General features: G+C 35.4%; 2 protein-coding genes across 5 annotated transcripts in view; both read right to left on the reverse strand.

The window, feature by feature from the left end:
• Window positions 1-12,705, reverse strand: part of acaca (acetyl-CoA carboxylase alpha) — a 50,112-nt gene extending 37,407 nt beyond the window's left edge. For 3 of the 4 annotated variants that reach the window (XM_087807623.1, XM_087807625.1, XM_087807626.1), the window contains exons 1-12: window positions 12,537-12,705; window positions 9,116-9,377; window positions 6,299-6,431; window positions 6,055-6,193; window positions 5,671-5,780; window positions 4,622-4,703; window positions 4,452-4,550; window positions 3,218-3,324; window positions 3,028-3,138; window positions 2,742-2,951; window positions 1,663-1,833; window positions 532-693 (exon numbers count right to left, since the gene is read on the reverse strand). In XM_087807623.1, the coding sequence (XP_087663749.1) occupies window positions 532-693; window positions 1,663-1,833; window positions 2,742-2,951; window positions 3,028-3,138; window positions 3,218-3,324; window positions 4,452-4,550; window positions 4,622-4,703; window positions 5,671-5,780; window positions 6,055-6,193; window positions 6,299-6,431; window positions 9,116-9,348 (1,557 nt within the window). In that variant the 5' untranslated portion in view covers window positions 9,349-9,377; window positions 12,537-12,705. Of the gene's footprint in view, window positions 1-531; window positions 694-1,662; window positions 1,834-2,741; window positions 2,952-3,027; window positions 3,139-3,217; window positions 3,325-4,451; window positions 4,551-4,621; window positions 4,704-5,670; window positions 5,781-6,054; window positions 6,194-6,298; window positions 6,432-9,115; window positions 9,378-12,536 lie in introns of those variants that run through there. The other variant, XM_087807624.1, reaches the window with a different exon arrangement.
• Window positions 12,706-12,963: 258 nt separating this feature from the next.
• Window positions 12,964-21,556, reverse strand: LOC148066055 (T-box transcription factor TBX2b-like). The gene is made up of 8 exons (XM_087808124.1): window positions 21,176-21,556; window positions 19,985-20,252; window positions 18,925-19,071; window positions 17,214-17,290; window positions 16,986-17,128; window positions 14,672-15,060; window positions 14,284-14,574; window positions 12,964-13,086 (listed from the first exon to the last, which is right to left on the reverse strand). The coding sequence occupies exons 1-8, from the start codon at window positions 21,448-21,450 to the stop codon at window positions 12,964-12,966; spliced, it is 1,713 nt and encodes a 570-aa protein (XP_087664250.1). The 5' UTR covers window positions 21,451-21,556.
• Window positions 21,557-27,301: the final 5,745 nt, after the last annotated feature.

The raw sequence follows: 27,301 nt of genomic DNA on the forward strand, positions 1-27,301 counted from the left end.
TAGAAATTTAACCAAATATATGAATGTTCATTTTGAACATGGATATAATATGTGAGTATTTGTACATAAGTAAGTAAGTAAGAATCGGAGAAATGTGAGTTCTTCTACTAGAGCAGGTCAGAATTCTTGCTGCAGAGTTCTGTATCAACTGCAGGCGAGACAGATCCTTCTTGTTTAGACATGAAAACAAACTGTTGCAATAGTCCAGACGAGAAGACACAAAAGCATGGATTACAAGCTCCAGATCAAGTTGCGACAACATTTTCCTAAATTTAGAGATTATTCTCAGTTTCTACAGTGTTAAAAGTCTATCTACACAGATATCCATGTGAATACATAATATACATTTGGCCTTGTCTCATACTTTCTATATAAAACAATATAACAGGATATAGTATAATATATATCCATATAAATACATATTATATACACATACAAACTACATTATTATTATTCCTGTACATGTATAACATATTGAAATATACAACACTGTTCTTTTTTCTAGATGAACCCATCTTGTAAAGTGCATACCTCATCAGGATTTTCACTCGTGATACGAGCTGCGATGACGTGTCCCCGTGGAGAGGGGGCGGTAGACAACCCCTCGAAGTCAATGAGAGAGTCACCCCAGGGCTGAACTCCGTACAGCATCCGGATATCTTTGATTCGGTGAAGAGGGATTCCCATAGCGATCTAGCAGCAACGAGAAATAGTATGAATGATTAATGATGGGACATAGTAACACTAGATAATAGGTCTCATCCCCTTGTTATACAGTGGACTGTCGTTTATTGTTTATTTATTACATGGGTTTCGTTCTAAAAAACGCATTAAACAAAATCTTAAAAGTGATCATAAATTTTTACTTGTTAACAACATTTATTTGAACTTGTAAACTGAACAATGAATATGAGCATCAATCCTTCTCCACCAACTTCTCAGTATCAGGGACAAGAAAAGCTCATAATGCTTAGCCGCCCAGCCAACCAATCAAATCTGACGATCACTTTTGACAGGGTTAAGTAAAAATATAAATACAGTATTGTAGATAGCAATCTGCCTTCACTAAATAGAGCAGCTTGTAGAAAGGCATCATGGGAGTTCACCGTTTTGTTGGCACCATAAATAGGTTGGGTGCGGTAGTTGGAGCAGTCCACCAGGTTCTATCATTGTGGTTTGTCTACATCACATTAAATCACCTGTTTAAACAGTTTGAATAATGACAAATTTATGTGTTAGTTTCTGACTAAAGTTTGCTATAATACATTTGAAAAAAACTCGGAGAAAACACCAAAACCTTGGAATCTTTAACCCATACCAAGTTTAAAGATACAAGACTAAGTTATTTACTCGCCAATTAACAAAACACTCTATAAAGATGCTAATTCCCTTTTATAGTTCATCAGAACTCACTTCAGGTTTGTTACCAACAACAATGGCTGTGGCCGAGTGACGTACAAAAAGAGGCTGCTAAACCACCCAGAAAACCAGTGACGTAATTTAACTGACAGTGACCCATTAACACACAAGGAAAGTAGAACATGTCACGTGCATGAAACAAATCTATTTGCGCGTAAGAATGGGGGAGGGAGGTTATGATGCGGAGCAGTGGAGCGTGATGAAACTGTGCTGCACTCAGGGATTTGTGTTTGCCAGACTGACCTGCAACTGAGCCGCGGGCAGGTTGACGTCGGCCACCATCTCGGTGCATGGGTGCTCCACCTGCAGACGGGGGTTGAGCTCCAGGAAGTAGAAGCTGCCTTCTTGGCTGTAAAGGTACTCCACTGTACCGGCGCTGACGTAGCCCACCATCTTAGCCAGCTTCACTGCACACTGAAGCAACACAGACGTCGAAGGTTAAATTCAAGACTTTTTAATAACGTTTGGAATTAAATCCAAGACTAACTCGACAATCAGTCAAAGTGGGAAGAACAAAATTCACTTGGAATAAGGGATGAATATTTTCTCAGTTGACTAAAAACTCATGTTCATTTGTTACCTATAGTGTGTGAAGATCTGCTTTTTTAAATTAAATTAACAAAAATGGTAAGGTTTAAACTGTAATGCAATTTTAAAAACATTTGGAGCCAATCCAAGCCTAAACACCTTTTTTAATTCCCTCTCAAAAATTCTGAGTAAGACCAAGTTCACCGATCACTCTATTTAAAAACATAACATCGTAACGATCCTCATCTAATTTTTCTTTTGCAATCACTTGGAAGGTCAATGGCTGCCACAATAAATGGCTCAGAGACGTCATGTTCACCTTGAAATATATAAAAAAATATATATACTTTTTATCAAAAATCACAGAAAATGTTCCATGAAATGTTGAGCTCCTTTATACAATTACTTAAAACACTTTAAATATCTTGGATGGAGGTTATTTTTATTTAATAAATTGAAAGGAGAAAAGATCAGAATATATCGGTGATACCAGAGGGATTATTTTGCCTTTACTTTTATAGTTCCATTATTATTTTTTTGTTTTTTCTCCATTGCTCTTGTTTATTGTCTAGTGCATGATTCATTTTGCATCTGACTGTATCTCAATTGACGTATTTTTTAATTTAAAAAAAAGAAAAAAAAAAGTTAGCTAGCTAATGATCAAAACAAATATTTTGAATTAAAAAAATATATTTATTAATGCCAATCAAGGCCTTGTTTTTCATGGATTAAATGCCTTCAAGACTTGTTTAGGATCTGCAGGAGGCCTGATACAGCAGTCGAAGATGACGTACCCTCTCCATATCCTCAAACACATCAGACGTGGCGATGGTAGCCGGAGCTTCTTCTATAATCTTCTGATGTCTCCGCTGCACAGAGCAGTCTCTGCCGAACAAGGATATGGCGTTCCCGTACTGATCCGCCAAAATCTGGACTTCCAAGTGTCGGGCGTGCTTGGCCAGCTGCATCACAAAAATGGGCGACCCGGGGACTTCAGCCTGAACCTTTATCGGTGAAATAAGTAGAACAAAAGTATTAAGAATCTGAGGGTTTTTTTTAGAAACCTAGAGTAAAAGGTACCTGTCTGTAAAGGTTCGGGAAATCATCAGCGGAGTTGACCTTACGGATTCCTTTACCTCCACCTCCTTCCGACGCCTTCACCATCACCGGGAAGCCAACGATCTCTGATGCCTGGGGAAAGAAATCGTTATTTACGCAACCATTAAACCCACAGTAAAAATTGCAACAAAAAAAAAGAAGCAAATCTTACTTTTAAACCATCCTCTACACCTTGAATACAGCCTGACTCATAGATATCAGATGGAACGTTGATGATTTTTTTCCTTTGGTCACTCTCTGTCCATTCTACCGTCAGGCCTGGGAAGAAAACAATTATTGTACTACAAACATTTATCAAAAGAGGAAACTTTTTCATACGTCCACAATACTGCCTTGCTAAGTTAAATTAGCAAGACGGGTTTTTTTGCCATTTAAATTGAAATTCAAAAAAATCATTAAAACAATAGTAGTTTCCCCAAGTATTGTTGTAATGTAAATTTAAACCAACATGCTCAGAGTCCTCTTTGAATATCAAAAATATTTTCCTTTATATGTTAAGTCCTCAACAATATACATGAACAACACAACATGCTCCAAATATCTACCAAAATAAATACATTATTTTATTTATATATATATTGTTTCCTTAAGATTCATCACATTTTTTTATTGAGTAGTGCAAGGGATTCTATACGACAGCTACTCGTATCAAATATATAACTGTATAACCTAGATATGAATATGCCGACATCCTATAGATAAAAATGTATTTACAAAAACACATCTAAATGTTTACCGTTTGCTTCTTGAACTTGATGCAAAATTCTGAAGAAGATCTCTTTCTAGGTATAAAAAAAATTGTGCCTGCAGGAATGTGCATGTGTCCGTATTGATCATATTCCTCTAAATATGCATTTAGGAGGGTCACATGATTAAACCTTTGATCAAGCAGACCGGGAAAGGGACATCTAATCTTTCTGTTCGACGCTACATACAGTGACAAAGTTGGGCTTACCATGAATTTGTCGAAGGCCATAAATGAAAGCATAATTGACAAAAAATAAAACGGAATGAAAAATTATAGTATGATGTTATAATAAAATGCTGTTGATCAGTTTATAGGGTATACTAATAAAATACAGGAGCCAACGTTCCATGACCTCAGTAAAACTAAACTAGTTTTACATGTAAAAATATTTGTGCACGTGTACGACCTCAAACAGGTTTATTTAGTTGGGGGGGATGGAGAAGGGTTGTCAGCAACAAACAAGTCTATTTTTTTTTATGAATGTCCAACTAGATTTATATTCATAGTCGTCCAGTTTATCTTTAAATAGTTCACGCCTTTTCCTCATGACAATGATTCCTAATGTGACATTTGTAGCAATCATAACACTCAATATCCAATCAATCATCACAGGCGTCATCTGAGGAATTTTAAATACCTGTTCCACTCCAAGGGAGAGTAGGTATTCCAGCGGTCTGAGCTACAATTGAAGAAGCGATTTTATCTCCCAGAGCCCACATGGCCTGACTGGGCGGACCTGTGGATAGAGTAAATAAAATGTTGACCGATCGTGTGACAAAAACAAAAAAATGAAACGAGTCATCATACCCATGAAAGCAATGCCGTTCTTGTGAAGCAGCTCTGGAAGTTTGGGGTTTTCTGAGGCGTGACCCCAACCTGCCCACACAGCCTGAATGAAACAACAGAAGGTATTTTATTAATACAAATTTTATCTTTAAATATCGTGACACAGTAGTCACACATGTCTAAACAAGAAGCAGCTGGCTCACCTGCAGTTAATACAAAACTCTGCAGCGAGAATTCTGACCTGCTCTAGTAGAAGAACTCACATTTCTACAATCCTTAAAACTTTGGATTTACTGCCAGTTTCTTTCAGGTTCAATTTTAAAATTCTGGTTCTTACTTTCAGATCTATTTATGGTCAGACTCCTCCTTACATCACTGATCTGATCCAGCCTTACACCTCAGCTCTGGCTCTGAGATCTGTGGATCAGAATCCGCTAATGGTTCCTGAACACGCTTCCGGACAAGAGGAGAAAAATCCTTCCAGACTGTTGCTCCTAAGCTTTGGAATGATCTTCCTCTCCCTGTGTTTTATGGAACATCTTAAGAAATTTGTATTTGTGCAGGTGTTTTCCTAATTTTCTGGGACTCCTGTATTTGTCCTTTGTCTTGGCCTTTTATAGTTTTTAAATTTGTAAATATTTTTAACTGTGTATTGCTTTAAATTGTTCAAGCGCTTTGCGACCCTGGGCTAGAAAGGCGCTTTTCAAGTAACTATTAGTCACTTTATATACTGAATTACAAAGTTTATATCCATGTGTTTAACTGTTAATCACAACCAGCATTTTTTGCTTTTTATTTAAAGCATGACCATTGTCATTTCACAGTAGTGGAAGAAAGTTATTATTAAACACTGGTATTGGTCCATATTCAAAGTCTCAAGTATCTGTATCAGTACCATAAGTCTGATCGGTCTGATCCCTACTCAAGACGGAAGCTTTTTATATATAGATTGGTTTCCGTAAGACACATATTAACGTAAAAGGCTGCATCGTCTATGAACAAATAAAGCTAAAAGTACAACCTAATAAATTCTACAAGGCTATAATACGATCTCTGGAGTGTGATTGTACCTGAACAGGGATGCGCTTGGCGATGTCTAAAATGAGCTCCACGTTGGCATAGTTGTTGTTGTTAGTTCCTCCGGGCACCGGCACATAATGATCCGCCATTTTGATGTACTCTGCGTAAGGAGAAGGAAATAAAAATGTGCTGAATATTTCCCTCTGTGATACATCAGCAGTGCAAATAACAAGAAAGGTGTATGATCCATTTTCAGTTGCAAAACAAAAGCAAATAAAAAAAACAACCTTCCAAGCATAAATCAGAGCATTTTTGCCAAGAACCATGAACTCAGACTTAGAGTTCATGGATCTTGTACCAAGAGCAAAGTTTATAAAAGACATTTTGCAACAAATATTTGCATCAGTGTTAATGAGCCTGATTTCCAAGCTCACCTGCGTTGGCCTTCAGGTCCTCTGGCGTCACCATCACCACGAAGCGGATCGCTCTTTCATTGCGAAACATCTCATACGCCCAGCGACGGATGGACCGCATGCATTTGACGGCAGCAATCCCATTGTTGGCGATTAGTACCTTGGAAAGGAATAATAGTCTTAGTTGTGCTACTTAAAAAAAAAAAAACAGTTGTGTGGAATATGTTAGGAATATTAATTGACAGGAGGAAGTAAAGGATTATACCTTCTCTATTACTTTGTTGCCACCGAAGCGGGTGACAAACTCAGCAGGAGACGCGACCGTGAAGTCCCTTTGTAGATCGATGCGCCGGCGATCTCGACCTTGTTTCACCAAGTGCAGCCCAGACATGCTTGGCCTGGATTTTAAAAAAAATACAAACAACTGATAATTAATTCAACAACTTAATCAATCCAACAAGGCCATTTCCAAATGTATTTCTACTTATTACCCGTTGTCAAATGTTAACCCCCCGTGTGTCGCTTAGAACATACCCACTATATTGATAAGCTAGTTGCACTGGATTTCACTGATATGCCTTATCTCAAGTGCACACAGAAACTTTTTTCTTCAAGTCATTTGTAGCTAAAGAGTGACTTCAACATTGCGCAAAAAGCTCATAGATTGCGAAAAAAGCCCATAGGTAGCTTTACGACTGCAACAGACTATTTAATAACTCCCACACACACACACACACACACACACACACACACACACACACACACACACACACACACACACACACACACACACACACACACACACACACACACACACACACACACACACACACACACACACACACACACACACACACACACACACACACACACACACTTTTATACTTCTATAGTATTTAATCTATTGTGTGCTCATTTCCTATCGTGGTTTCTTATATACTTTTTATTTCATTATGATTGTATTGTTTTTGTAATAGTTTTTAATATGTGTACTGTATATCTTGTATATAAATGTATATTGTTTGATGCTAAATTAAATTAAATGCATGTCGAACATTAAATTAAATGAATTTTTAATCTTTTTTGTGCACTGCTGTGACTACTTTGAGTTACTCAATGTGGGGGAATATTTCTTGTTGTTTTTTTTCTCTAGGATGTCAGACTCGTTCTCTTCAGTCTGACAGAGAAAAACACAGATTTAAAAAGACTAATACTCTTTAAAAATGTGTGGGGTGACATTTTTGTGATCTAGGTTCAGATCTATGCAACAAGAAAATAAATAAATGAAAAATACACATGCACACACATTGCACTTCTATTTTCACTTGAAAATATATAAGAATAATTTATACCATTTGTGTTGTAAATTATTTGTGAGCGTTTACCGTTTTGTATATATTTTATTGTACACTTGGAAATAATGAGGGATGTATTAGGTTTTTTATATTTAAACATACAGGGTAAAATTGTCAACTGGGATTTTTTTTGTTTAATAGATTTCAAAACTTTATTCTTTAACCAAAACTCACAATTTCTAGGTGAAAAATATATATACGAAGCAGTAAAGGTGCTTGTAACACTGACAAGTCGTGTACAATGCAAACAATGTACATGAATTTTTCGCGAGTTTGAACCTGTGGTCCCACACGGATGTCACAATTCTAGCTCAACCCAGAGGTTACTATAGGCTACGGTGGGGTGGGGGGGTACACAGGTGGGAGGGGTATGGAAGTCAGTTGGCAGGAGTGGCACAGTTTCAGCTCCCCTGGCTGGCTGGTTTTTGTGGCCTGATATTAAATTATTGCATCAACCCCAGAGAGACTCAAAGGTAATGGAGGGGGTGGAGGGGGGACAGCGTTAGCTCACCTTTCCTGTTCTAAAAGGGCCGTCTGGAGTGAAACTTCACTAATCTGAGGCATGACGAAAGGAGGCAGATACTTGACATACTTGTCTCTGTGACGTCCATCATCGTGAATATTAGTGTTGAAGCACACAACAGCAGGCTGAGCTGATGAGGCTGGTAAATTAATTTAGTTATTTTAGTTGCACGGGCTGCATTGACAACTGTTTCACTCACTGAATGTCTCCTTTCAGGAACGATCTGGAGAATTTCCGAGTGGGAATATTTCGGCGGGATCATCCAATTCACTCACAGAGAAGCGTTTCACTCTCAGGGAAACACAGATGTTACTGGTTCAAGAAACCGTTCTACCTGTTTGGATCATCAATGTTATTTAATGTACAGTAACTAAATGTATTCAACTTGAATTTGTTGATATACCTCTTTAATTAAATGTCTATTATTAATGTCTATGTTTTATTCTGTACTATCTGCAGACCAATATTGGTTGTGTTTACAACACTGGCATTTAACGTGTTCTGATTATGACCACAATGTCTTTTAAAAAAAGAATTGGGTTGGATTCATAATGAAGATTGAGTTTATTATTTATTATCATTAAGGATCATTTTTGTGACGAATAAATCTAGTTTTAGATCAACAATAAACTATTTATTAAATAAATACATAAATATATACATATTTGGCTCTTATTTTTTTTATTTAAACTAATAATAATACATTTTATTTAAAAGCTCAAGGTCGCTTCATAGTAAAATCACATAATACAATTAAATCACATAATACAATAAAAACAGGAGGTTGAGGATTAAAAACTACTTATTATTTGTATAAACTATAAATAAATGATGATATTAAAAGTGTGTGTGTGTATATACTGTATATAGATATATGTATATATAATTAAAATTATATAAAATGTATTAAAAGGTTCACAGGACAGAAAGTGTAATTTATTTGATATGTTTTTATAAAAAATATTTTTAATACACTGAAAAAATGTTAAGAAATAAATTTAAAAAAAGGATTTAAATAAATGTATATATTAACTTTTTGCAAACAATTTTTAGGTTAGTTGAGTTGCAAAATAAGTAATTATTATATTAATCTTGACAAAATAAATTACATGAAACCTGTGGTTTTATTATAAATGCCATATTATTAAGCAACACACAAATTGTAGTTAAAAACCAAATGCAAAACGCTACATTGGATTCCAACCTTAGATTGGGGGTAGCAGACCCGTCGACCTGTTCGAAGCCCATCTCGTAGGGGCTGTCGGAGCTCGAGGAGGACGGCGACAAAGAACGAGTGTCCTTCTCCTCCGGCGGTGCCTCGGGCTTCCCTTGGATCTCATCTTCCGAGTTCTCCTCCGAAACAGACCCCACGATGAAGTGGGAGTGCGACCCTGACACGGGCGGGTGCTTCTTCGTGGAGCCGTTCTGCTGTGCCATGTCTGGTCGCCTCGAGCAGGCTCCAAAAACTGTGGGGGGAATGTACCGGTTTTTAGATGCGAGTCAAGAGTCCAAACTTTAGAGTGTAGTGTGACTTTTTAGGGGTCCGCTACAGTGTTTGCTCAGTTGCAACAGGCGTCTGAATCGGGTTGGGAACCATCACGTGGATTATGTAACAAGACGGATGTTGGCAGAGACGGGTCGGATCAGGTCTGCCACAATGTTTACCTCCAACCCTGACAAGTCTGGAACTGGGTTTGTGTCTGAGCAGAAACAGGCAAAGGGCAGCCCTGTGACTGTACTTATGTGGCCCTCAAGAGGTCAAAGAGCATGTTAAAAAAAAAAAAATGTTATTCTACCTTTGTTTTTTTTATTGTTAACTAGTTTAAAAATAAATATGACTTTTGTCAGTATTTATTGACCTTCAAAAAGATTGTATATTTAAAAAATAAAAACACTGCTTTCACATTAAAATTAATTTTAAAAGTTATTGAAAAAATAATTTTTGCTTGTTTTAAACTTCTTTTTTTCAGTTTTCCCATTATATTTAGGCTTTTCGTTTCGTTTTGGTTTTTATGCTTGGTGATAGCTAACTAAAATATGACCTCAAAGGAAATTAAATTCGATCCCTGTACTGCAGTCGGGGTTGAATGTAATGGCTGATTCAATATTAAACTAAATGCTTCATAAAAGGTATTAATAAAAGGTATATTAAGGCCAAAGTAACAACGGCTCTTTAACAGACATGCAACTTAAACAATAATTTTGCTTGCAGGTTAAGCTAGTTTGAACTTCTTGACCTCCATCAAGGACTAAGTGTGTCATGGGTGTGCTACGAATTATTCTCATTTTTGTTTTCCTGGGGCCACACGCAGACTTTTAACTGTATCTATGTGGCCCTCGTGATGTCAGAGTAGATCCCTGTAGAACAATTAAAAAATATTTCGCTACAATATTTATTTTGGATTTATCATTGAATTAAGACAACTTTAAATATTGAGATCATGTTAAGAAAAAAAAAATGTATTTCATATTCATATTTCATTTATTTATTTTTATAAATATTGTAATGGCATAGTTAGGTTTATTTTATGCTCTTAAGTTCTTTACATAGTATTCTGGAACTATTCTCCTCCCTTTTGTCTTGAGGACCCCTCACAACAGTTACAGTAAATCAATTGGCCCGAACCCCAAGAATAAAATAAAGAACTACGGGAGTAAGAAAGTATACTGCAAATATTACTTAATAGAACATCATCTGCGGCATCCAAGCAAATATTCTAGCCACGTAAGAAAAAACTACTTACAATCAACATCCAAATAATCAGGGTGTTGTAATTAAACTTCCGCAAACTGAGGACAAGAGGATACAGCCGAATCCAGCAGCTTTTAAAGCCGATGTTTGGACATATTTTGGTTTCAAAACAAATGAAAGCAGTAACGACTTTGTCAAGAGGTCTGTAAATTCTGTAACACCAGGGTCTAGTACTCGGACAATACTACATAATATCTTTGTTGATACATTATTTGAATATATCGTGTTCTTGACAATACACACCCCTCGTAGGTGCTACTTATGAGAACATTATTTGGGTTGCCACAACTGAAACGTTTGCATATAAGAAAATAAACTAGGGATGCAAGAAACTATCCATACTCTAACATTTCACTATTTATTTTTCACAATACCGTTTTGATATTCAACAGCACTGTATCAACTCTATTTCTCCATCACTGTATTTTTGTTTTTAACTTAAAATAGTTTTATTGTAGTTCTTTCATGGTTAACTCTTCAGCAAAGTGTGCATAAAATAAAATAAAAATAATACACATTACTTATTTTATTATTTAAATTGTACAATTTACATCCAAATATTCAGGATGTTGCAAGTAAACTTCCGCAATCTGAGGACGAGAGGATACAGCAACTTTTAAAGTGGGTGACTAAACACAAGTTCGAAACAAATAATTTGGTCTGTTAATTCTGCAACATCAATGTCAAGTACCCGGGCAATACTACAGGTATATACTTGTTCCTATTATTGCAACGTATTAGTAGTAGAGTAGAGTATTGCAATATGTGGGATCGTTGCCTTTATCGTTATCTTACTCTCCTTTATATGCAGTTTTTATTGAATACTATTTTCCTTAAATGGAACGCGTGTTGTTTTTATCTTATTTTACTACTGTGCCGTTTTAATGTATCGTTTCATTTTTAACAGAAGTTGTTTGCCTTTATGTTTAAGCACTTTGTAACCACTGTATGTATGTATGTATAGATGTATGTATGTATATATAGATGTATGTATAGCTGTATGTATGTATGAATGTATGTATAGATGCATGTATGTACAAGATGTATGTACAAGATGTATGTACAAGATGTATGTATAGATGTATGTACAAGATGTATGTATAGATGTATGTACAAGATGTATGTATAGCTGTATGTATGTATAGATGTATGTATAGATGTATGCATAGCTGTATGTATGTATGTATGCATGTATGTATGTATGTACAGTATGTATGTACAGTATGCATGTATATATGTATGTACAAGATGTATGTATAGATGCATGTACAAGATGTATGTTTGTATAGATCTATGTATAGATAGATAAATGTAAGTATAGATAGATATATGTATAGATCTTACAGATGCCTGTAAATAGTAAATGCTACTTATTAGAAAAGTATTCGTTGGTAGTTTGGTCGAGATTTTGCCACAACTAAAGGGTAGCACACATCTAAGCTTATATACACAGTAAAAATACTGTATAATACAACGCAAAATAAGCACTAATAGGGATTTCTAAGTTGACAACAAGGAGCCACAGTGCTCGGGTGGAGGGCACACCTTACCTAAGGGTAGATGCTTGCGGGACCAGAAAAACAAGCCGAGGGCTGCTGGCAGACACGCAAAAAACGTGAGCCACAGAAGCATATCACAAACGTGACACCGATATGTGCCTCTGAAAACCGAGGACACAATGACCATTTAAACAACATTTATAGAGAGTTTACTTCAATATTTGAAATCCACAAAGTGAGCGCCCGGCGCTGCTAGCATAAGCTGGTGTTAGCCGTGCGCGCGCTGCTACAATAACAGTAACAAGTGACAGCTAACACTTCCACTGACGGTGCGGAGCGTAAGCTTTTTACCGACGCGAGTGACGCGCACTTACCGGTGGAAATAAATCGACACGTAATCCTGGAGGCCGGTTGAAATAAATGGTTATAGGGTGAAAAAATTTAAGGTGTCTCGGTGACATCCATCGTTTTAAATCACATCACCGTGAGGTCACAGAGCTCCGGCGGACGCTGGAACAGCAGACAGTGGGGTGATGTGACGATGCGCAGGGCAGGTTACTCCTGGACGTTAACCTCTGAACTCCGGCGTAGAAGTATAGCGCGTAGATCACATGTCAAACTACAAAACAGCGCCACGGAAGAAGAAATATTTAAAAAAAAAACACAAAAAAGTGTAGATTAGAGGTTTAATCTTAAACTAAGTTGGTTCTACCTTCTAAAGTAAACGTTATACTCGAATTATTAGATTGTGGTGAGCCGGTGTTGCTCTATGTGTGCCGGATCTATCAGGGGGCTCAATCTTCAACAGCCAATCGCATTGCAGAATCCGTTTGTAGGCGGGCTTAAGACGTCATAGAGGAGATGTATCCGGAAGTAGTCTTTCCTGCCGCATGTGTAGTTCGTGATGTACAGTCGTGATCTTTCCTATGGGAAAAAAAGAGCTCACATGGTGGACATCGTGTTCTTTTTTTGTTTGTTATTCAGCGTTATTTTTATAAAATCAATTTCAATTCAAAATCAATTCTTAAAAAAAAAAGTATATATATATTTGAAAAATAAATAAATACGAGGTGTATATATATATTGAGAAGTTTAATTGCAACACTAAAATGAACAAATACCTTAACTATGTGCGTGTTAATTGAAAATAAAAAACGAATTATTTATTTTTATACACACTTTACTGAAATGTAAGTAAGTAAGTAAGTAATTTTTATTTGTATAGCGCTTTTCTAGACCAAGGTCACAAAGCGCTTAAACAATCAAAACAATATTCAATAAAGTACATACTTTAAAGATCAAGATAAAACTGATAACACACAGGAGTTCCAGAAAATCAAGGAAAAGCCTGAACAAATAAAAACGTCTTAAGATGTTTCTTGATGTAATCCTTTAAAATTATTATAACAAGAACATCTGAAATGAAGGCCATTAAAAACTTCAACTTTATATTCATAAAATTAACTTTAATTATAAGAAATACATGAATAAATAAGTTGAAAAAAATCGTTGGGGCAGGGGCCAAATGTTTTCATCTGACCCATGAGGTCGGTATCAAAATGATCATGTTGAATTGTTCTATATCTTGGTGGTCTCACAGTTTATAGTTATAGTTTAGACATTTACATTTATTTATGTATTCACTGACTGCCAGAAACTCATTCCAATTCACCATTAACTTTCTTCTTCATCTTACTTCCCATTATTTTTTCCCCTTTTTTTTTTATTTGAACCATGTTATTTTTATTATATTATTATAATTCTTTTAAGGTACGAATCTACAGTATATTTACCTCAAAATATACGATTTATGAATCATACATGGGGTTTATTCAGTTGTAGTTCTGATGCATCCTTTGATTTTACTTTCTTTTTTAAGTAAACATTAACAATCAAAATAAACAATAACATTATAAAAATCTCTTTAATTACACTTTTTGTCTAGTTATATAACAGCTCTTCAACAACAGTGCTGGTATATACAGAGGCCTCCAATATGATTCATAAGATTTAAAGGTATTGCACAAAGTGTCACAACAAGTCTGTGTTTTTTTTAATAACAAAAGCATAGAGTAGGATCTATCGCAGCAGAAAATGCGATCGCTCATGCAGATCTTCTACCGTGAACGGAGCAGGATTGTGTAACCGAGCACTTCTGTGGACCATGTCGCGGCCCTGGTACTTGGACGACAGGAGGCACTGAGACGTCGCCGAACCCAGACTTTGGCTTGAGACGACGGGGCTCGGCATGTGATACTGGCCGAAGCGCAGCGAAGGCAGAGGCGTGTGCAGGAAGCGGTTCCTGGCCAGCTTAGGCACCAGCGAACAAGCCGGAAGGTTGTTGGTACTCGCTGCCGTCATGTAGTGGTATGGGTACGAGAAGAGTTTTCCACCGAGTGGCCGAGACGATCCCTGTGTAATGAACACATATTAATGGAAAAATTAAATAGAAAACATCTCAATATTAGCTCTTAAATAAGAGATATTTTTCTTCTTTCTGTAGTCATACCTGAGATAATAACACGTGCTGCGATGGCGGTATCATGTGGGAAGACGAGGCTGGCAGGCGTGAAGAAGTAAGGCCATAAGAGTCCACTGGGATAGTTCTTGGCAAACAGTGAACGGGATTTCCACCGGATGATCGGTGAAGAGCTTCGGCGTCTACTAGCCGATGTCCCGCGTGGAACCACGACGGCGCCCGGAGTCTCAGACGCTCCCGAGCGTCCGGCGGGTGAGAAGGAAAAGCGGCGTACGGGAAGCCATCTTCTTCGATCTGATGCGCCAGAGGAACGTCGCCGGTTTCATCTCGACTTGGCAAATATTCAGTTCGTGGACCTTCGGCCGTGGAGATGTCGTCTTCTTCTTCTGGATCAACGTCGCTGTCTCCGCTGGTTTCATCTGCGGACGACAAACATAAGTCCATGAACAACACGTGGATTGTCGTTGGACTTCACTTCCGACTTTTTTATTGCCTTGTTAGAAAAAGGCTCTTTCCACTGATGGAGTCTGACAGCGAGTTGACGTTTTTTTCCAGCCACGCAATGTGACTCAAACCCTTAAGTAGTGTAGCTACATTCCCCGAATAACAGCTTGTCAGACACTATAAGTCAAATAAAAACTAAAAAACATGAAAAAAAAAGTTGTTGTACAAATGTACTTTTGTCAAAGACAAAAAACAGGCTTTATGTAGGGAAGTCACGGTGTAGATAAGAAAAATGGTTCAATTAAAAAAAAAAAGGTTGATTAAATAAAGTAAGTGTTGAGTAAAATTAAATATGATTTTATTTAAAAACAGGTGACAGAGATTCCAAGGCTTGAGTTAAACATGAGCATTTTGACCAAATCATCAATCGACAACGTGAAATTTGCTCCTTTAGCCAATTAATTTCATAACAAAATCAACTCTTAAATCAACAATTTTCACTGGATCTTACTTTATATTCCTACAAAATCACTCATTAGAGATATAAAGAAATTCCGTTTTTGTTTAAAATCTTAACCAACAAGACAAAACGATTTAAAAGCCGTTTTAAATCAAACAAAAACAAACGCCCCAGGTTTGAGAAGAGCTCCAAGTACAAGTATCTTGGGGTTTTGGTCACGAGTGAGTGTGAAATCAACAGATGGATCGGGAGCAGAAGCACCAACAAAGAGGTTTTAATAAAGGACGGGCAAATTGTATATTCATCATCAGCAAGAGAAGAAGTTGGCAGATGCATATTGTCAAAAACCTTTTTTCTCTAAAAGGCCAAGACAACATAGAGACAAAGACAGGAGTCTCAGAAAATAAGGCAAAAGCCTGAACAAATACAAATGTCTTAAGATGTTTCTTGAAGGAGTCAGTAGATACATCAAGCGCAAAGAGAGAGGAAGATCATTCCAAAGTTTAGGAGCAACAGCCCAGAAGGATTTCTCTCCTCTGGTCCTGAACCGTGTTCAGGAACCATCAGTAGATTCTGATCCACAGACCTCAGAGCCCGAGCTGGGGTGTAAGGCCACTGATGTAAGGAGGAGCCTGACCATGAATAACTTTGAAAGTAAGAACCAGAATTTTAAAGTTGATCCTGAAAGAAACTGTCAGCCAGTGAAGAGTTTTAAGTATCGGAGAAATGTAAGTTCTTCTACTAGAGCGGGTCTGAATTCTCGCTGCATCGAGTTTTGTATTAACTGCAGGCGAGACAGATCCTTCTTGTTAAGACACGAAAATAAACTGTTACAATAGTCCAAACGAGAAAACACACCAACGCATGGATTATAAGCTTCACAACGTGTTCTGACACCATTTTCCTGAGTTTAGAGATTTTTCACCTCCGTATGTACTGAGCCACAGACATGACATGGTTGAAAATATACATTAATTTGTGGCCACGACTTGTGGCTAGAACACAGGGTTCCGGACCGGGTTCTGGGATGGATTATTTATTAATATTATTGTGATGCAGCAATTCATATATTTGGGCATTAGCCACGAAATAAGACATTATTTTGAGGAATAACTAAACCCTGAAGAATAGGCTAACTCTCTTTATTTTACTTTTAATTTAGACATTATATTATAATTGACAGCAGAGAATTAATTCGGGTGATTGTACTACCTCGGTATTTCTACGATTTGTTAGACTAGAAGAGAGATATTAAATTGTATTTAGTTAAAATCAGCTATGCAGCTGATGATGTAAAATGTTAAAATGTAAAATTATTAAATGCTAATTCGTCGTCTTGACTGGTAGTTCCATAGGCAAAGGATATCACCTTTTATAATAAATCTTTTTTTTTTCAAGTATATTTCTTTTTATGACATTTTTATTTTTGCTTTAACCCACCTTGACAGTTGGACAAGATGGCCGACGTCCCCTTTGGGGAATGATAAGGATCACCAGCACCAGGTTCCTCCAGAGAGTCGTTGGAGTCAACAAACTCCTGGTGAACTTCGTCGTGTGACGAAGGCTCATTTGAATGTTTGCTCCTGTTGAGAAAAAAAACAAAAAAAAAACCTTTTGTTACATCCAACGCTTTAATATGGGATCACAGAGCAAAAATAAAATACTCACCTCTTTTCTCTTCTCCCATTTCCTGTATCACGAAATCCTTTCGCAAAAGGGTTGTGGTCAATTTTGAGCTGAGTGATCTGAAAAATGGAAGAAATTAAAATAAAATAATACAATACAAAACTGATAAGATCATTAGTGAAAAAAATGTTTACCAGTAATATTATTTATATTTATGTACTGTGGGGTATTGTCTTCTTCTTTAGCAATTTATGTGATATTTATCACTTGCTAATGGAAAGTTTATTGAGGCTATTTTCAGAGTTCACAGTTCAGAATCCAGTGCGTTTTTACTAAAATACCACAGGCTATTAAAAAACAGTGTTAAATAAATGTTAAATCAACACCTGTATCTAGTAAGTTTCCAGATTCCTGGATCCAAATAGTAATCTTGAACAAAACCAAATTCAAATCATTTTGAAAACACAATCAATCCCACCTAAAATAAACCAATAACTCAAATGACGGATGGATGGTGATTAGCATCATTTAACGTGTGATAAAGTGCAACATTTTTCATACATTTTGTAAAGATTTTTTTCGAAAGAAGTATCTCTTGTATCTTATATTTCACACAATTAAATGCAAGAAAGTGTATTTTTGTCACGTTCCCCTTTCTGGGGCTTTTATTTTGTACAGTTTTTTCCTGGGATTCCTGTGTTTTCGTTTCTCACTTGACAGTCTGTGAATGCGGTGCTTGGCAAGATCCACGGTCTAGCGCAGGGGTGGGCAATTATAATTCTTTAAGGGCCACATTAAATTCTGTGAATGTTGTTAGGGGCCGTCGAGCAAAAAAAAAGATGAAAAAAAGGACATTCATCATTAGGCAGTGACATTTATTAAGGTAAATAAGCTGCAATTTTATTATTCTTTTATATGAGTTTTTTTCAAAACATTTATTCAACTAACTTATAATAAATGTTTTGAGGGATTAATATATACTTGAAAAAGTACACACAAGAAAGGAGGGAAAAAGGTGAAAATGTAAATTAATAATAAATACAAAATACATTAGACCCATTTATACATGGTCATACTTTGACATTACGAGGGCCGCATAAATACAGTCAAAGGGCCGCATGTGGCCCCTGGGCAGAGTCCACGTCTGCACGTTTTCTCTGGACCATCGGTGAACCTCTCAGTTTTTCGCCATAGTGAATCAACTCCACATCTTGGACCCTAACCTCATGACTGTTTTTTCTTGTAAGCGCTTTGTGTTCCTTTGGTGAGCTCTGGATTACATTTTTGCCTTTTTGTGTTTTTGTGGTAGATCTCGCGCCTTGCAGCCACCCATACCTTGGTTTTCTTGGACTTCTGGTTTTTAAGTGGACTCGTAAAGACTGAGATTTGGACTCTGAGCCTTTGACGCCATCTTGTGGACGTTTTGTGTGTTACATTGTCTGTTTTTTTGTGTGATTATTTACTATATTTTGTGAACCTCTGCTTGGTAACTTATTAACCTCTGCTTCTGGGTCACCTTGCTTTCTACATCGCTACAGATCGTGCTGACCATCTGTAGCCACTGTACAAAATAAAAGCCCCAAGAAGGGGGGACATGACCATTCTATAGGAAACTGTAGACATTTGTGTAGATTGATGAAAAATGTGGTAGAAAAAAATAATAAAAAATACCTGAAATTCATCGTTTTGAATTCACTTTTACATCTAGTAATAATCAGGGAAGGTTAAAATGGTCAGACGGATTAAAAAGTACCTTTTCGCTCTGGTATGCGGTCACGGCGATGAACTTCGTCTCCGGGAAGATGTACGTCCTGAAGGTGCTGTACGGAAGCTTTAATATGTCGTTGGATTTCACGATGTGGAATCTTGGTTGGTATTTATGCATTGAATTCAGAATTGTCTGTGGGGGGGAAAAAGGTAGATTCACAAAGATGGAAATACTCTACAATTTTAGCTATTTAAGCAATTTTAAAGGTCTTTTCAAGCATTTAAATATTTCCTTTTATTTTAGTAATTGAATGTCTTAATTTCCATTTTGAATGGTTAGTTTTGTTTTTATTATAATACCTCAATTCAATAACTTATATGTTGAAAAGTTTAATTTGTAGTTGTTTTTTTATGATGAAAAAGAGATGCCCGTAGAGTTTGATATTCTAATTCAAATACGTTTTGTTTAAGCAATTATAACCTGTCCATTTATTTTATCAGGACAACATGTAGAAAAGGAAAATAATTTGGATGTTTCAAAGATTAAACCTTGATGACTCTTTTTACAAAAGCTAATAATATTGTTTAAATAATTAAAATAGTCTATGGTAAGACTTTGTCAGCTGGTTGACATCTGGAAAAACATTGAGTTTATATTTTTTAAATTCCTATATTAATCTCTGTTTGTTTATTCTAATGCTCTTGTAATGATAGTGATACTGGAAATTCACATTAAAAACATGTTTTTGTTGTTATTCCTGTTCATGTACTTTCCCTTCTTTTTGTTGACTCGTGTACTCGTTTTTGTTTATTTATCTTGTTCTTTGCTTTCATTTTTCTGCTGTTCCTCAAAGTTCTGTTTGTATTTACGCACTTTTGACATTTTGTTTTGTTTATATTTAACATATATTCTTTTTTATGTCTTTGTATAGAACCTTCTGGCTTAGTTTGGGTGTCAAAAATTAAATAAAAACATGTTTTTTTTATTCACTATGGATTAAATAAATTCAAATTATACAAGAATGCATCGTTCCTTTTGTTTGCCACATTCAATCCATCCCGAGATGTTCTTTACAAACATAAAAAACAAAATTCTCAGCACTTACAAACCCATGTTTGTCCGACATGTTGTTGGTGAGCTTGAGTTTATGGAAGGCGACAGGTTTGTTCATCCATTGATCTCCTTTGCTGGGACTGTCAGGGTGGATGTACATCCGCTTCGGCATCTCCATGTCCGCCTTTCCCGCCACTTTCCAGTGGTGGTCGTGAAACTTGTAGCGACAGTCGTCCACCGACTCGATGTCCATCAGCAAGATGTACTTGGAGTTCGGATCCAGACCCTCGATCCTCACTTTAAACGGTGGAAACATCCTCCTGCAAAATAGGTTGGAAACTTAAAAAGAAAAATTGTATATTGCTGAGTTAGCATTGAAGTAGCATTTAAATAACATTTGTGTTTGTATTATTATGAAAGTACATCAGTTCCATCAGAATACTGAGTGGTTGAATTTAGCATTTCATCTACGGAAATACTGTTTTTTTAAAATTGAAATAATGTTTTTTTTTTTTTAAGCATTTAACTGTTTTTGAGAATAATTGAATTTAATTAGGTTGAATTTGTAGCTTTTTGAATAATAATAATAAATGATTTAAAAAAAAAAAATATGTACCCATAGAATTTGGTATTCTAATTCATATAATTAAAAAATAAATGTTCTAAATTAAATATTTTTCAATTCGTAGGCTTTTGAATTCAATATTAAAATGTACTTTTACTAATGCTACTATTGGCCAATCATGGTAGGAGACGAAACCCAATTTAAAACCATGAATATACAAATTATTTGAAATAAATTATTTAATAAAAGACAATTCAACATTTCATGATCAAAAACCTTTACAAACACAAAATAAGAAAAAATAAAAAATGTCAGTATAAAAATTCAACTATTCAATAAAAACAAAGTCAACCTTTCAATATGGAATATACATATTTTTAAATTCAATTATTAGAAGAAAAAAAATGCTTGAAAAATCAAGTTAATTTCGATAAAAAAAATATTGAAATTTTTAGCATTTGAAATGTTAAATTCAATTGTTTTGGATACGTTATCTTCTTAGCATTAACTTGTTTATCATGAATAATACGACCTAAAAAATGTCAGAAATAATTGAATAACCAGGAAAAATGATGTTAAAAAAAAACAAAAAAACAAAAACATAAAAACGTGGGACTTAACATCAGAGATAAACTCAACTAGTCTGATAACTTCTTTTTATAAAACCCTCAAACTCACCTTCCTGACTTAGTGATCACCATTTCAGTTCCTATGTTGTGAAATTTGCTCCACAGATCTCCAGAGTCCAGGAAGACCCTCGGGTCCTCCTCGAGGTCCTGCCCATGCGCAGGGGGTCTAGACTGTCCCGGGTAATGATGATGGATCCTCTCACCCCGACGCCCCGATCCGGGCTCCCCCTGACGCCCGGAGACGGAGGGCGCGTCGAGGAACGGGGGGTGACCCTCGTAGAAGAAGGCACCAGATCCACGGCCCTGGTAGGGACGGTAAGCCATGGACGACACCAGGTCAGATCATCCGAAAAACTTAAAGCTTCTTCATCCTGAGCGAGTGAGTCTCAGCAGAGCTTCTCTCCACGACAGCAGATCCAAAAAAATCCCTGGTATCCAAGATAAAAAACTAGGATCGGAGCGAAATCTAACATGGATTAAGTTAAGACGCGAACCAGACTCGCGAGTCCCAGGAGCGTCTCAGGTTCAAGTGCGCGTTCCATCGGACGCAGTGGCCATATGCGGCCTACAGGGGGCGGAGTTTGGTTGTTTACCTGATGCCACCAATGGATAAAACACAGCCAAAATAAATATTGACTGTACCTTACAAATACTAGAGAAAGGTAGTGTCAATATGCTTAATATACCTGACATTTATTACAAATGAAAGTTTATTTAAATGTCATATTTTCAGTTACATGTGTTTTTAAGTATAATTCTACACTATCCTGTAGAATCATCCGAGATTAAATAGATACAAAAAAAAAAGCCTCTTAAAAGTTTCTTTATCACATAACAAAACGGGATTCATACCATTTTTGTTTGTGTTGGTTTTGTCAGTGTTATGTCGATTTTTGTGCATGTTGTTACTTGTGTTTTGTTCTGGAAGTTATTCATGTTGTGCTCGATGTTATTGTTGTTGTTTTAGCTACTGTAATATAACTTATTAATTATGACCTTTTGATAGATACACAGGTTTTAAAACGTTCACTTATAATTTATAACTTTTATATATTGTATTATTACTGTTTAACTATTTTTGATTAATATATAAAAGTGATACATTCTAATAAGTAAACTTATATACATTCTAATAACTAAACTATACTATACTATATATATATATATATATATATTCACCTTCAAATTAAATAACAATTAACAGTTTAAAAACTTAGCTAAGAAAAAAATATATATTATACATTTTTTAATGAATCATTTAAATAAATTTAACACAATTCACAATATATAGACAATTATGAAAACATTATAATGGTTTAAAAACTTAATTTTTTTAAGTTTTGCCAGTCAGAAGATCGAAAAAGCAACAAAAACTCATATTGAAAGTTCTAAATCTTTGATTTCCAGTTGGAGATGGAAAACTATCTATTATTTCTGTCTGACAATAATGCCTCACGGAACCAATAATTGGTGGTTTGACTCAAAGAAAGACAGATTTTTAATATTGCGTGTGAGAAAAGGAAATTAATAATCAACCAAGAAGCATCTTAAGACCTTTTTTATTTGCGTATTGCTTTTGATTATTCAAGCGCTTTGTGACCCTGGTCTAGAAAGGTGCTTTACAAATAACTATTACTTACTAACTCACCTAATGCTGCACGTAGATCACCTTATTTGGGCCATCATTGAAAATGTCAAGTTGATAAAATTGTTTGTAAAGTGGTAATAACAGTTGAGACATGGTCATTAAACCTGTTGACTTTAAAACTATCAGAAACGTTTCACAGATTTCTTCAGATTCACCTAAAATCTACTGAAAGCTGTGAACAATAAATTGGTGGGAAAAACAAGATACAATGAATTAAATATCAATCAGGCAAACATAAACAAATAAAAACACAGTAGAATCATTTCATTTATAAATTAATATATTATATTCAGCACTGTTTCAAGGACGCCTGAAAGTCGAGCGACCGACAAAAACAAGAACCTTATTAAAATCTTTCTTTCCGAAAAAGTGTGTCCGGACACGTCACAGGTGATTCACGGTAAAGTCACTTCCACTTTCCTCAAGACTCGTGAAGCTTGTTAGGGCTTGAGAACGTCTTTTCTTAGTGATGGGCTCACATTAACGGAAGAAGCTCCTGAGGACAAATTCGTAATTGAATCAGTTTCATTAAACAGAGGAACTAATCCAACCTGACGGTTGAAAACAACATTTCGTGTCTCATAGATTTCGCAATAGTTGTTCTTTTTTATGTTATTTTAAACTGTTTATTGAGGCAGATGTTATATTAGCGTGTTACTTAAGCATCTTAAGCAAAATGTAAAAAAAAAAAATGGATCGTAAACATTTCAATTAAAATGTGCATTGTTAACATTGAATATGTGATGTTACTAAACACATTTCACATTGAATTTCTTACACCGAATTTTTTTTAATTTCATTTTACATTTTTTCATAACATAGTTTTTTATTATAGCATTAAAATCGCTGACTTCACTTGATGCTAGTTTAACGAGTCTGTTTACTTTATTCATGTTCGTAACATTCAATATTAGATATTACTTGACACATCGTATTTCTTACACTAATCTCTTAAAGATGGAATTTTTATGTTTATTTTAGAAAAATATTGAATTTTTTGCACTGTTTTTTAATTTTTTTTTTAACAGAATTAAAATCGAACTTTCAAGGAATTTCTTATACTCCATTCTTCAACATTGAATTTTTATGTTCATTTAAAGAAAATATTGAATTGTTTGCTTGAGAACTTGGGGAAATTATCCACAGGTATGAGTGTGTGTGTGAGTGGTTGTCTGTCTTTGTGTGCCCTGCGGCAGACTGGCGTGCTTTCCAGGGTGTCCCCTGCCTCTCGCCCAATGAAACTTGGGATAGGCTCCAGTCTCCCCGCGACCCCCATAAGGGGTAAAGTAAGTAAGTAAGTAAGTAATTAATTTTTATTTATATAGCGCTTTTCCAGACCAGGGTCACAAAGCGCTTAAACAATCAAAACAATATTCAATAAAGTATATATTTTAAAGATCAAGATAAAACTGATAACATAAAGTGGAAGAAAATTAATGAATGAATGAATGAATGAATGAACTGTTTGCACTGATTTTTCGGACTTTCAAGGAATTTCTTACACTACATTTTTAAAAATTTAAGTTTAATGTTCATTTAAAAAAAAAGAAAAAAGAATTGTTTGCTTTAGAACTTGGGTAAATTATCCACAGGTATGAGTCTTTGTGTGCCCTGCGACAGACTGGCGTGCTTTCCAGGGTGTCCCCTGCCTCTCGCCCTATTATACTGGGATAGGCTCCAGTCTCCCCGCGACCCCCACAACGGGTAAAGCGGTAGAAATTTAATGAATTAATTGTTTGCACTGATTTTCCGTACTTTCAAGGAATTTCTTATATTCAATTTTTTACCATTTAATTGTCCTGTTTATTTTTTACCATTAAATATGTTTATGCCTAATTATCTCATTACATTTATTTAGTTTTTCAAATTCAAAGTCAGATTTCGATTCTGTAAAAAAATACATTCAAAGATTTACTACTTTAGATCTGTTTTTGGGGCTTTAAAAAAAATAATAAAAAAGTTTGAATGCTCTGAACAGAACTAGATTTTGCTCCAATGTGGATTAAAGCAAATAAAAACAAATCCGACACCAACCGAGGCTACATTTTTCACGGATCATTTAAACCGAGATAAAAACAAAAAAGCATCTATTTAGAATTGTTTTTTGCTGGCATCGGTGTCAGGTTCACTCGCTCGCCTCACTAGATTAGGGCGCGCGGACTTAAACCACGCCAGCCAGATTACCGGCAGAACTTTGTACAAAACACTGCGCCCCGAGCGTTAAAACGGGATCACACTTAGCACCTCTGCTTTGCACCCGTGACCTGTGCTGGCGTTACAATCCGGGCTTCGCTCGGTTTGATAACAGTAAGAGCCTTACGAGCCATAGGAGGCCATGGACGTTCAAACGCGACGATTGGCCTCAAAGGACACATTTGAAAGAAGCTTAAACTAAATCTGCAGCTACTGTTGCATACGGCGACAAAAGAAGAGCCTACGCTTCTCACACAGCACATGCTTATCGAAGGGTCATGTTTGGCTAATCGCCGGGTCACATGACCCTGGGGCCGAAATCGCTTTCGGGCCCGAAATAGTTCGCATCTTTATCCAGCGCTCGGTATTTATACCGTACGTGACCGAAATGACCAAGTTTAATCGATTGACTTGTGAAAATACGCACCAGAATATTACTTAAAACCACCAAAAAAATGCAGTTTAAACTGTTTATTTAACGACGAAGTTTCATTTTGATGATTTATTCTTAGCGTTGGCGTGGAATGTGTTCTGTGAGTGCGAGGCGAGCGAGGGAATAGTTTTGAGCGAGGGGGAAATAGTCCTCGTTCTTAGAGGCAGCTAAGTATCTTAGCCTCGGCGTACCTCTAAAGCCGGCTCCCAAATGAGACTGGAATACTTCAGGTCACATCTGTGGAGTTTGGAGGGAGGCTTCCCCCGGGATAAATGGATTTAGCTGCCAAATCAGTTTAATGAATTCTTGGAAAGCGGGAGAAGCAGTTTGATGAAGGGAATAAACACCTCTTAATGAATTCTAACACGTCTTTACAGCGTCTTTTTATCTTCTCTCAAAATCTTTTTTTTTAATATTTATATATATATTTGTTTATTTTTGAAATGTAAAAACAAAAGAAATCACAATTTAAAAAATATATATTTTAAAAAATGTATTTGGGGGGTAACTTGTAAATATTCGCAAACAACAAGAAAATGTGCTACTTAAACTAATCTTACTTTGATTTTAAAAAAATCTATTTTTTATCTTGCTTTGGATGTTGTTAGCTATTATAACTTATTGGTTATTAGTAAAATATAAATCAATAAATGAGAAATTTAAATCTTGAAAAGTCCTTCAAAATCATCGATGGGATTGATTTTTTTTTTTTTTTAATTTGTATCACATTTAATCCACCTTAAATTAACTTAACAAAATGTAGTTTCCTTATTTAGAACATCCCAAAATATAAATAATTATTTTATTTTCGGGGGAATTTTGTTAATTCACAAAATAAACAAGAAAATGTGTTCCTAAAACTAAACTTGTGTTGACATACTTTGACAATGTATTTGTTTTGTTTTTTATCTTGCTTTGGATGTTGTTAGCTATTGTAACTTATTGGTTATTTGTGAAATATATATAAATAAATAAATAAATAAGAAATTGAAATCGTGAAAAGTCCTTCAAAATCATTGATTGCAAATATATATATTTTTGACCTCAGGTCACATCTGTGGAGTTTGGAGGGAGGCTTCCCCCGGGATAAATGGATTTAGCTGCCAAATCAGTTTAATGAATTCTTAGAAATCAGGAGAAGCAGTTTGATGAAGGGAATAAACACCTCTTAATGCATTCTAACACTTCTTTACAGCATCTTTGTTGCAAAGCTAACTTCTTTTTATCTTCTCTAAAACGTTTTTTTTCATACATATACATTTTTATTTTTTATTTTAAAGGAAAAAACAAAATAAATCCCTTTTTTAAAAAAAATATATCTTTAAAAATAATGTATTTAGCGGGAACTTGTAAATCCTTACAAACAACAAGAACATGTGTTCCTAAAACTAATCTTACTTGAAAAATCAATTAATATTTATTTTCATAGCTTGCTTTGGATGATGTCAGCTATTATAACTTATTGGTTATTTGTCAAATATAAATAAATAAATAAAGAGATAAATAAGAAATTGAAATCTTAAAACATAAAATCAATATCAAAATCAATATATTTTAAAATTTGTATCATATATAATTCGCCTTAAATTAATAAATATATATATATATATATATATATATAATATATATCGTTGCACCTCACAGAAGAAGGTTGTTTGGAAAATTCCAATATATAAATAAATATTTTAAAAACTAAACGTACGTTGAAACTCTTTGATAGGAGTTTTATAAAAAACTAATATCTGATTTTCTTGATTAAAATGTTTACAATTAAAATGTCTTGTTTATTTCACATATAATTAACTTTATACTCAGGGGTATACATAATTTAATTTGAGGAAACTTTTAATCACTTGTAAAAGAGACAGAAAGAAATTATTTTATTTTAATTATGTATTTTA

This window comes from Callionymus lyra, chromosome 14 (assembly GCF_982586985.1).
Source record: "Callionymus lyra chromosome 14, fCalLyr1.hap1.1, whole genome shotgun sequence".
In the NCBI taxonomy this organism is placed as follows: Eukaryota; Metazoa; Chordata; class Actinopteri; order Syngnathiformes; family Callionymidae; genus Callionymus; species Callionymus lyra.

Coding starts and splice junctions, on each gene's coding strand:
- LOC148066055 (XM_087808124.1), bottom strand. CDS start 21,450: ATGGCTTACCGTCCCTACCAGGGCCGTGGATCTGGTGCCTTCTTCTAC. Junction 19,072..19,984: donor TGTCGGACAAACATGGGTTT/GTAAGTGCTGAG, acceptor TCCCCCCCACAG/ACAATTCTGAATTCAATGCA. Junction 14,575..14,671: donor AGCACGTGTTATTATCTCAG/GTATGACTACAG, acceptor TTCATTACACAG/GGATCGTCTCGGCCACTCGG.